Source organism: Pempheris klunzingeri, chromosome 16, assembly GCF_042242105.1.
Source record: "Pempheris klunzingeri isolate RE-2024b chromosome 16, fPemKlu1.hap1, whole genome shotgun sequence".
NCBI classification, from domain to species: domain Eukaryota; kingdom Metazoa; phylum Chordata; class Actinopteri; order Acropomatiformes; family Pempheridae; genus Pempheris; species Pempheris klunzingeri.
The window spans coordinates 7,997,207-8,009,461 of record NC_092027.1 but is presented as its reverse complement, the minus strand read 5'-3'; the positions used below and the strand labels follow the sequence as shown (position 1 = coordinate 8,009,461).

The following is a 12,255-nucleotide window of genomic DNA, read 5'->3' as shown; positions in this document are numbered from 1 at the left end:
GGGGAGACAGATAGACAGGAGATAACCACGACAAAGAAAGATGCGATCGAGGGAGACGAACAGAGAGAGTGAGAGATGGATTAGCATGTCAGAGGCTCCCTACATAACATTACTCTTGTTAAGTGTGCAATAGCTCATCGATCAGGCTTCTACCGCCCGCATCCAGGGCTCTTCCCTCCACTTCCCTTCCCGTAATCCATAATATCACCTTAGGCCTGTACTGGCTGGCATGCTGCAGGAGCCCTCTATGGGAAAGTCTGAGCAAGGGCTGATCAATACCCATAGAGCACGGTAGCGGATGCAGGGTGAGAAGCAAGGCGCTGTTGACATCATTCTCCCTATACTAATCTCACTCACTCATCTATATAGTATGGATCAGAAGGGGGGAAACTGAACGGTGCCTGTCACTTTGACCATCACTGAATCTCTCGCTCCTCTGTCTCTTTCTGTCACCGTCTCCACATGTCTTTTTGTCTCTCTATGACACTGTATCTGTCTTTCCATCTATCTCCCTCTCCCTTCCCTCTTTGTCTCGCTCTCTGCCGTGCTCTCCTCTCAGCACCCGCTCCATTTATCAGGCCGTGTCATTGAGCCATGTGTGCCGTCCCTGTCAGCAAAACGGCTGGCAGACTGTCTTCATTTCCACGTTGAAGGATGCGAGGCCAGCATGGCAGTTGTGAGAGTTATCGACTGGGATCCGTCAAAGCCCTCCCTGTAGGGAAGCTGCTGCTGCCGCCTGCCTTCCTGGTCGGCGGCCATTCTGAGCTTGTCCATTTTACTCTGAAAATGGCGACATATAAGCTACTCCACTGTAGTTTTAGCCCTTTTCCGTTTGCCCCATCCACCTGCCATATATCTTTCTATCATAACTATGCCCTGTTTGTCTTCATCTTTATCTGTCTCTAGAACACTGTCCTTTGCACTCTATTTCTCTTTGTGTAACTGCTTGTGTCTTTCCATGTCTCTTACTCTCTCCCTCCCACTCTTTTTTTTTTTCTCTTTCCCATAAGACACAGCCTCCTCAGTCTGGGCAGACAGGTCAAGTTAGCTGATGGGAATCAGACAGTTGTTGATCCAATTAGAGATCCCCTCAAGCAGTGTCAGAGTACAGCAGAATTCCAACAGAATACTGTCCCCTTTCTTCTTTTTCCCTATTCGCTCCAAACAAGCCCCTGCCTTAAAACACAGTGAGCCATCCAAATGACTTTTCAGAGATGCTTAGCTCATTGAGCGTCAAGCCAAAAACCTGTATGGCCCTTTAACCAATTGAGAAGTGGGAAGCTTCCTTTCAATGAAACTTTTCAGAATGATATATTTTGGTTCAAGTGGCTGAACAGTTCCCTCTGTTCGGCTTTGCACACACCGAGTGCAAAGCAAGGCCAGCCTAGTTTGACTCCAAGCCCTTGTGACAAGCCTCTTTTGTAACTATCTTGATGGCGAAAAGCTGGCTGTTTCACTTTCACATAATCTTTTACCCAGCTTCCTCCTGCAACTCAGAGGCATTCCTGCATTGATTTCACCATTTGGGCCAAACAGATGTACAGTTCAATTCTTAGCAGCAAATGGATGTATGACGTGCTGACATTGATGTATCATAATGCTTGTGCTGATTTTCATTCATGGATCAAGATGTTATTCAGCTGGCCATGTGAGACCATCTGGAGCACGCAAGCCCTCTCTGTCGACAGATACCAGAAAGAAAAGAAAAATGGTGAAATCTGGTGTTCTGGCTGCGCTTACCGTTATTTTGCAGACAAAAGGCTGATATCCCCCAGATGCTGGCCCATAGGAAACATCAGTAACAGCAATAATTACTTTTGTACGCGGCACTAATAAGTGAAACTTGCAACAAGCTTCAATTTAAATGGCTATTGTAATTGCACTGTCTTGTACAGAAGTACATCTGCATGCACTTATTGGTTCATTTTACTGGGTAGTAATGTGTCTATTGATGAGCAGAAAGCCATGACTATCTCTTCAGAGCCAAATTCACAGTCTGGAGTATGATTGAGCCAAGGCTGTGATCAAATGAGCCCAGCAGCCCAGACATCTTACTCCCACTAAACTGTCTAGCACTGCTCCTCTCGCTTTTGTGTATTCGTGTGTAAGTGTGGTTGGTCTTGGTGTGCACTCCAAGATGCACACGCATGTGCGTACGTCTGCGGTTACCCCTTGTTAACGTGTTTACCAGTTCCTACGGCAACCCACATAAAAAACAATTAGGAGTTCCCATGGAGCACCTTGTTAGCAGCAGTTGTTGACCTCTGACCAAAAGCACTTTATGTCTTTTTCCCACGATTTAGGATCATTAAAGGGCTGCAAATTGGTTCATAACCTAACTCTCTTTTTTTTTTTTTTTCAAGCGGCCCCCTACAACGCATACTTTGACTACAGCCAGTGTGAAATGTGTTGTACTTGGAGTTTGTGACCTAAAGACGGAGCATCAGCAAGTTAGTATGTCCAGCCAGTGGTCTAGTTTATTCTGGGCTCTGCCAGTGATGACGGTGTGTGGTGAGAGGTCTAAGGTTTTTAGGCTGGCAGCAGATTGTATTGTGTGTATGTGGGTATTTTTGTGTGTTTTCGAGGGTTATGGCAGAAAGACTTTGGGAGCAGAAGGAGGGTGTGTGTGTGTGTGTGTCGGGGCTACAGAGGGAAGAGTGTGATCACAGGGTGGGTGGGGTGGTGTGAGGCTGTTGATCTTGGGCTGGAGTCTTAAACAAATTGGCTAGTTCGCTGTGGGAACTGGGGATGTAGTCACGGGGGTAACGTCAGCGTGCTCTGTGTCAGATTCTCCAAATCTCTCCGATAGCTAATTATCTCCCAGAGTGCCAGAGGAGAGGTTTGGAAGAGCTTTTGTTGTTTTTCTTCTGCAGCGTCGCTCTCACTCTCCTGGCAACATTCTCCTGGGCTGACTCTGAAAAGTTTGCTCCCATAGTAGACCCAACAGGCACCTAAACACACTTTTTTTTTTTCTAGAGAAGTTTGTTTGCATGTGTTTGGCCCTATGGTAGCCCTTTAGCGGTATAAACTCACAAACACAATTTAGTTAGTGCCACAGCCCTCTTCTCATTTACATCTCAGACACCTACTGCAACTACAAAATAATTCTTTTAAAATGTGGCAGCAGCTACAATAGCAACATGTCAAAAAATGGAAATGAATAGACAAATCATCATGTTATCTCATTAACGCCAGATAACTTCATTCACCTGGAAAACTCCCTTGTCAAGTTTACTTCTCTTCACGTTGTTTTATTGCTGTCACTGTCTCGTCAATCCTGACAGGATTTATTTCTCTCCTGTCTGTTGATGCTGCATTATTATCAAGGCCCAAGCACCTCTAACATCTGGGAGCGGAGATTAAAGCATCAACAATTCTCTCAGTGGGTGTCATCTCTGGCACGGCGTGATGAAAGGTCCCGTTGCTCCCCTCCCGCAGACAGCCCCGTCATTGGCCTGTGTCGTCACAGAGCAGCCGTGTCACGAGCTGCCAGGCCTGTAATGCGAATGCGATGACAGGAGAGCCGTCAAGTCCCATCTAAGCCACCAGGTGCAGGGCAGCAGTGGTACAGTGTTTGGACAAGCTCGCTGGCTCAGTGTGTAGAGTACTGTTGCTGAACTGTACAACCTTCCCAGGGAATGAGTGTTTGATCCTGGTGTCGATTCTCAGTCTGCCTTTGTTTCCCCCTTGTTTCTCCCTCGGTCACCCACCTGTTTCTCTTATCTGTTTCTCTCGCTTCCATTTTTTTGTGTCTTGTTTCTCTCACACTCTCTGTCCTCCCGTGTTTTCTTTAGTTTATCCAACTGTCTCCGTTCCCCTCTCTCATCTCCACCGTCTGCTTCTAAAGAGATTCCGATCTTGCTGACGCAGACTGAGAAGTGGACACACACTGTCAAGACCCCCAGATCCCCAGCCAAGAGAGCCACCCGTTTCTCACGAGAAAAGCTTACTAAGAACTTTTTTCTTTTCTCTGCTTTTCTTTTTACTTTCTTCTTTCATTTAGCCTGTCTTCAGATTTTTTTCTCCTCTCTCTCTCTCTCTCTCTCTACAGTATCTCATCAGGGGTCCTCTATCTGAATCCATTTTTTTTGTCTCTTTTGGTGCTCACCTGCAGCTCAAGTGTGAGAAAGTGCCCTTTGAGAAGTTATCTTTATAGCGACGTAGGTCATCGCAACACTTTCATCAACCTTTTATCGGCAATTATACATACAAAAGGCTGTTGATACAGAGACAGCTTAGAAGAGGTCGCAGTACAGAGGACTTTTTTCTTTTTTAATAAGATTAATAACAGCTATTTCATGTCATGTTTTCCTGCTGGTTGATGATAGAAATGGTTAGAGTTCCCCCAGTGTTCAGCCTGAGAACAGCAGCATTAGTATCTACGACAGCCTCTACTCAAACAGAGCAGCCCACTGAGATGCTTGCACTGGTGATTGCAGAGTGGAAAAAGGCATAAAATTTCAAATAAAAGAGAAGATGGCTGTTAAAGTAAAACACGGAGGGATAACACATCAGGAACAGGAACGCCTTCTAGAAATAAGCTTTGGCTGACAGAGCAGCCCTGCATTACCATCTCAGAGGTATTTACAAGAGCGATTACTGTGATTATTATTTCAACAATACCCTGCAATGCTCTTTCATGGGCTGCCAGCCTGGGCTGGGGTAGGAAGGGCCTGCCAACATCATCGGTCTGGGAATTTGTCTAGGAGCTCCATAGGAGGGCAGAGAGGATGGAGGGAGGAATGAGAGACAGAGATACAATGGTAGAGGAAGAGAAATGCAACACAGTTCAAAAAGGCTTCCTTCCTTCCTTCCGAGGGGTCACAGTCCTCATAACGTGATTTTGTCCTCTCTCCCTTTCTCTGCAGCTCCCACGGAGCCTTTGCTGTGCAAATTTGCCGACGGAGGGCAGAAGAAACGCCAGAGCCAGAGCAAGTACCCCCAGAACGGGAGGCCGTGGCACAGAGAAGGCGAGGTAAGATGTGACAGCAATGCAGAGGCACTTCTCCCTCAACATGTCCTAGAACTATGAAGAGTTTATTTGCTGCCCTACAACTGACAAACAATATTTCGTAGGGTGCTGGTAGAGTGCAGAACTAATCAATGTTGTAGTGCAACTCACCGCAAACTAGGCCTTTAAAAATTAGTTTTTAGTGCTTTCAACAACAAATGCATTTTTCATGCAGCTTTTTCCAGTTTGCTCATGAAGCTGCCAACACATCAGAGGTGCCACTTATTGTATAGAACTTTTTTTTTTCATTCCTTATTGTAGACATTTATAATTTCAGTAAATAACAGCAGTGTGTAATATACATATTCACATTTTAATATAATTTCCTTGAGTACAAGTATTCTTTAAGAGCTTACAACACAAGACCCAGATATGGCCAATTAATGTCAGTCAACTCAGCTAAACTCTTTCCATTCCACCATGATGATGTTCTGAACAAGGTCTTTACCTCTGAGGTAATGGTATTTCTAATAGCAGGCCCCACCCTGCTCATAAGGCCCCTTGAGAAGTTGGCTACAACATCTGGCTTTATGTAAACCATTGCTGCCTGTCATTTGTATTTAGTTTAAGGTATGGAGCTGTTAAAAAAAAGAAAAGAAATATACCTCAGATATCGATTAAACTACCCCTGGATGTATAGGGGCTGTCACGTACATTGCATCTCAAGCCAAATGCCTCACTGAACACGCATATTCCCGCCATACATCAGAATGCTGGGAAACTAGAAATTGGATACATTGCCGTGGCAACATATTCATCAGCAACATGTGGAGACAAGGTTAAGGTCTTTTCATAGGCTACCAACCAGCTATACTGGGAAGGACACACAGAGGAGACAGGAGGGCTTCAGACGGGACTATATAGAGTAGACTGAGTACACACGCACACATTCAATGAGGCTGACAGTTGTGCTGAAACGGCAATGTAAAGGAGAGCAGAGGAGAGAGATGAAATGTTTGTCCTTCAGGAAACACATGCACTCTGTGTGCGTGGTAGCGCTTCTGTGTGTGTGTGTGTGTGTGTGTGTGTGTGTGTGTGTGTGTGTTGGGAAGGCGTTGGCAGAGTATTACACTAGCCGTGTGGGTGTGTGTGTGTGTCTGTCCATCACATGTTCAGCAGCCCTAACACCTATAAGCCAGTCGAGCGTGTTTAACCTAAATCACATTGTTACATCCCCTCACAGGCCCACACATTGACAGGGTCAGCTCAGTTGGCTTGAGGTAAAGTGAGATGACTGTGTATGTATGAGTGTGTGTGTGTGCGTGTGTTTGTACTTTATCTTGAAGAGGGTAATAAGGATGAAGAAAAACTCTAACAAAATGGAGGAAACACTCCTTTTGTCCTTTTTCCTGTATTTATTCCCCATCCCTTACCTGCTAAACCTTTGACCTGAGCTGCTGAACAGGTCACACCGATCCTTCCTCCTATCAAATATGTTTATATACTGCTAATATTCTGTTTCTAAATTATGTTTCCTCTGCATTCTGTTGGAAACATAATATTTTTTTTTCATCCAGGAATGCAACACCTACTGTATATACTGCGTCGAAGCCATATTTGGGAGGTCACGATTGTTGGCATACAAAGCACAGGACTTAACGCCTTTTTTTTTTTATTTAGGAAAGTGTTGTTGTACTAGTTTGACATTTTAAGAAGTAAATGCATCCTGTCTCATGCTATGACTCATCATTGACTTTTTTAATGTTCAATAAAGATCCCAATCTCTCCCTAACTTAAACCAAGTGCTTTGAGTTGCCTAAATATAATCAGGAAATTAGTTGAGCTTCAGTTGCCAGGATGTTGAAGGGACGCACTAAAAGTGAACATTTAACTGTGGCAACAGTTTGCAGGTCCTCTCCTTCAATATAAAAGTGTTACGCTTTACGTTGATATGTATCATTTAGAATAAATGGTCTCACGGACATAGACACATACATATACCCGCTGTCTGTCATTATGATTTCACCCTTCATCCTCATGAATTTTAAGAGCCATCACGGTTGCATACAAAGTCAATAAAAATGCTTGATTAGATGCACAATCAGCCATGACAGTGGTATGAATTGACACAAAGACTACTCACAGGCAGGAACCCTCTGTCAGACATGGTTGGTGCATCCATTGCTTGCTGCGGCTAATGTCTGCATAGTTGGTACAGTATATTGGTTCTTTGGGACAAATAATAGCACATATATAAGCGTACATTTGCTTTGCCTTCTGTCTGTACACATCTTTAAACTGTGTGTGCCTCTTTGTCTTTTCAGCTCAGTTTAATATAGTTCATCAGGTTCTTCCTGGTGTGTCAATAGGAGAGAAATCCCTCCTCTGCATCACCCCCTCTCCTCCCCTCCATCTCTTTCTCTGTCTCTCTCTGGCCCCTTCCCGCCTGCCATGTTTCACATTACTCTGCGAGGCATGGCAGCATGACTGAGAGGCTGAGGTCTTACTGTTCAAGGTAGTGTGTGTGAACGTGTAAGTCTGTAGATGAACACTGACTGTGTTCGAGAGTGTGGACATTTATTTGTTTATATGAGTGTTTTTATGTGCTGTTGTTTCACTATCCTTGAGAGAGACCGTCAGAGATTTGTATCTTCAGACTGAGGAGTTTTTTGTTTTTTTACAAATTAAGCTGGTTTTAGCTCTGTAACTTCAGAGACAAATATTTAATTTACAAGCATTTACAAAATATCTAATTTGAAGCTATGATTAGAATCAATTCAGGTTGAGGACCTCACCGTAGCTTTAAGATTAGTTTTTTTGTTATTTGAAACATTTTTAATTTTTTTACGACTTTTACTCCCATTCCCAAGTCTGCTGCATGTTCTTTTCTATAAAACATGGTATGCAGACGACTATTTTAGGAAGACTGCAACACTCAAGACACAATACCAAGGTGCAAGAAGGCTGAAAAACCAAATACAGACAAAAGTCTCTCTGAACACTTCTGTTGCTTCTCTGTATTGATTCATCATCGTTCGTTTTTTTTTTTGTTTTTTGTGAATTGCATCTCCCATGTGTACTTGCATTAAAAAGCACAGGTGTTTGAAGTTATTATGAGCTCTGGGATTTGTACAGATAAATGTAAAGTGACTGAAAGCTTTGCTTTATCGTTATATGCTTGTACTCAACCTAAATCTGCAGAGCCGTATCATCTCAAATTTCTCTCACATATAAAAAAGAAATACATAAAATAAATCAATTGCATCACGCTAATGAGAGAGAGATGCATCTATTTCATCTATAATAGTGATCACAAGTTGAAGACAAAAAAATAGCTGAAGATTAGGCATATGTTTAGGGTGAGATTTAATGCTCAGCATGTAGCAGTGAATGTTAACATAAGGGTGAGAAGACTAATGCATACTGTAGACCTCATTCACACGTGACATGCTATTGATGTTATCATACTTAAGATTTTTGGATTCATACCTGTTATTGAAGAGCATTATCTAAATTCTGCCCAAAGCGTGATCAGATGCAAATTCAATAGGCAGAGCAAGCATCCTACGCTGGCAGGAAAGGGGTCATCTGACAGGCAGAGTCATGTGACATTTCAACAGATTTTTTTTCTCACACCTTGTGTTTACATCTGGCTGAGTCAAGTCAGACCACCTCCAGATATGGCTGGAATGATAGCAGTCAGATTGCAGTGCATTCTTAATGCATTTACATGGGTCAATAGAGAGGCCCTTTTAGGTAAAGTATGCCACACACGTGTGTGCAACCTTGTGGTCATTGATCAGCTGTACAGGCAGGGCAGGGGCGGATTGGAGATAGGCATCGCATGTTAGTCTGTTTATCAGAGCTGAGGCCATTCCTCACGTCGCTTCCTGTGGCAGGCAGATGAAGGAGAGCAGCAGCCCCACACCATCAATGACTCTCTCTCTTTCTCCTTTCTATTTCTACAGTATTTCTCACTCTGCTCGCATCTTTTTCTCTCACCCTCTTCCCCTCCCTCTCAGTCTTTATCTCCAACTTTAAGCGCTCTCACCGTCTCTTTCTCTCCCACTTTGTTTCTCTGTCTCTTCTTCCGTGTGTTTGAAGGCTTCCCAGATCCCTCAGCAACATATGGAGAGAGAGAGAGAGAGTGGGTGACTCACTGCGACTAAGAGAGGGAAAGAGAGAGGGAACACATTGCATGATCAGTCAGGAGGTACAAGGGGTTGAGTGCTGCAGGGTGGCTGGTGGTGAGGATTGAGAAATATATGACAGATTTTCTTGTAAACTACCCAAAGTGGGAGTCTAGAAAGTGCTGTGTCTTGCTGTCTCATGCTGACAAACATATTAGTCACTGCAATTTTTCTGCTGCACACACATACACACACACAGACACAAGCGCCATGGGTGCTCATTCTTGTCTCTCTCCCTCTCTCTTTCTTTCTCTCTTTTCACTTCCTCTCTCTCTTTTACCAACACACACTCCTACACACAAAAACTTTCAAAGTCACACTTCTCAAGCACCTACTCTAGGGGAATGAGTGTAGATGAAAAAAACATCCGGCTTTCCACTCTGTGTGAAAGCCTGACAGATGTCCGTGTGTGTGTGTGTGTGTGTGTGTGTGTGGCCACAAGGCGAGTGAATCTGTGTATGGAAGGCAAAAGTACAACGAGGGAGTGGGTCACTGTGTGTGTGCGTGCACATGTGTGTGTGTGCGTGTGTGTGTGAAGACACAGAGACGATGGCCCGGCTCAGTTTTCCAGTATAAGAACAGTGCAGCACAGGTGTCCTTACAGCTGCTTAATATAGGCTGTCCTCACCCAACCCCTTTTAGGATTTGTGTGTTAAACACATGGATGCTTATATGTACATGGACATGTTTGAAGCTGCTATTGGAATGGTAAAATGCATTTAAATTTACATTGGAAATAGTTTGTCAAAGTTTGACAGAATTTATTTTGCTCACACAAGAGCACAGATGAAACCATATTGATGCAAGATAATTATTCACAACTTGCTAAACTTCAATTAATGATCAACTACAAGAAGTAACAACTGAGTCATTCTCCACTGCTTTTTTTGTAAGTTTGAACCCAGCTGTCATTATACCATATATTGGCATTTTACCATACCTACAGTGAGAAATGTTTTTTGGGTATGATAATGCAAATGTCTTTAAAATCATAATATGTTACATCATCATATTTACTGCTTGAGATGAGGAAGTCTGATATGTGCGTCTGTGGCAGCCTCTGTCAGAGTTAAGCTTTGCTTACAGAGTCTGTACGGTATATAGTTGAGTTTTTTGGGGTTTTTTTTCAGTATTCAATCAAGCTCAGATAAAAACATTCACCAACTCTCTCAGTCTTTTCCTGTCTCCTCGTTGCGGCACAACTAAAAGCTGGCTGTATCAGTAATCAGTCATAGGCCATGCAGGGTTCCCGGTCAGGAGCGTCTCGCTGTGGAATTCATTGGCACATGGAACCAAGGGCAGCACTTAGGGGAGTTATCAGCCTCACCAGACAGCTGGCCATGTCTGCCACTGCTGTTAGCGAGCATGTGAACACACACTCGCACACACAAACTTGCAGACAGGCATGAGACTCTCTTTATCTCACATTTAGTGTAAATAAAGTAAATACATACAGATACCCTTGCATGTGCAGACTCGCAGAAAGAGACATTCATAAACACTGAAGGTGGTACAAAAAAGCAGAAGATATTTAGATAAGGGGGGGCTGAAGGCCCTTCAATTGGCCTTTACCTTTATAACTTGTTTTGCAAATACACTCTAACACAGATTGAACACAAAAATCTACCTGACTCTAACACGTTTCCACACATCCTTAGTGCCAATGACGGCTTATTCATTCAGGGGAGATGCTGTGTTTATGCTCACCCTTGTTCATTTGCTCTAGGCTCACTGATCCCCCCCCCGCGCCTCTGAGCCACTATTCCCTTAACAGTACAGCTCAGTGTAGGTAACCCTCTGGAGGGACAAGGGCAAAAAAGTGGTACAGAAAGGAGGGAGGAGGGTAGATTAAGAGATGAGGGGGGTGAGGGATGAAGAGAGAACGCTAAGGAGAGAAAGGAAGAGAACACAAGATGATGGAGGAAGAAAGAAGAAGGCGGGAGAGCAAAGTGAGAGAAAGGAAGGGCAAGAAAAGGCAGTGTGTGTGTGCGTGTGTGTGTGTATGCTGATGAAATCTGCCGTCCTCAGCAGCCTCCCGTTAAAAGAAATCGGATTAGCTCTCCTCCGGGAGAGAACCTTCAGGAATGCAGATGACGGATTGTGGCGCACAGGTTTCTCTCCTGGACTATGAGAGGGCCTCACACACACCTAGACACACACACATTCACACCACCAGCAGACAAAGAACTCAGTTTTCCGCTCACTCTTTTTCTCTCCAAAGGGCATTTCTTCATTTCCTCTCATTCATAAAAACATGATTGTACGTGATTGAAATGGAAAAAGAGGCACCTCAATACCAATTCACTTTGTCCTATTGACTAAGTTTTCTCCCACATTGGCCTTGTCACTTGTCAGTTTTTCCAATTTGAAATGAGTTGATTTTGATTTGATTTAATTTATGTTGAACAAAAAGAATCAGGGTATAAATTACGTTATTCCCCTAGTACAATAAAGCTACAGCGAATTACCTTGGTGACATTGGTGCAGGAACATACTGACAGATTTCCCAGAGACACACAGAACATAGCGGCACAAAGTAACACACAGTACACAGCGACAGAATGCAGTCCAATGTATCAATACAATAACATCTAGAAGATATTAATCTTCCCTGCTGAAGGTCTACATACTGAAATGTTGTGACTACATATAATAATAGACTGTGTGTAGGATCTTTAGTTCCTTTTCAGTTATTGGTCCTACAGTACGTGTCATTTTGGGACACAAACTTATTGCTTTATTGCAGAGACTTTGATGACAGAATTGATACAACTCTAATGTTTACACACCTAATATGAAGGCACAGCCAGCAGGCAGTTAGCCTAGCTTAGTATAAAGATTGGAAACAAGGGAAAAAACTAGTTTGGCACTGTTCAAAGGTAAAAAATCTGCCTACCAGCACCTCTACAGTTCACTAATGTTATAAGTCTTTGTTAAAATCTGTATAAAAACCAAAATGTAAAAACATCTTCAACAACAATCTTCTCATCTAACCCAAAAAATTGAACTAACTTTGTTATGAGTAATGTCTATTTGATTGTCGCATTTTTCCTTGATGCAGTGTATTTCATTCAATTAATTATTTTCTAACTGATCCTGCTCTCTTGATTTGTG

At 43.2% G+C, this 12,255-nt stretch overlaps 1 protein-coding gene across 6 annotated transcripts in view; it reads left to right on the top strand.

The window, feature by feature from the left end:
• Nucleotides 1–12,255, top strand: part of rbms3 (RNA binding motif, single stranded interacting protein) — a 265,275-nt gene that overhangs the window by 217,596 nt on the left and 35,424 nt on the right. For all 6 annotated transcript variants that reach the window (XM_070846037.1, XM_070846036.1, XM_070846041.1 and 3 more), the window contains one exon: nucleotides 4,869–4,975. In XM_070846037.1, coding sequence (XP_070702138.1) covers nucleotides 4,869–4,975 — 107 coding nt within the window. The remainder of the gene's footprint in view (nucleotides 1–4,868; nucleotides 4,976–12,255) is intronic.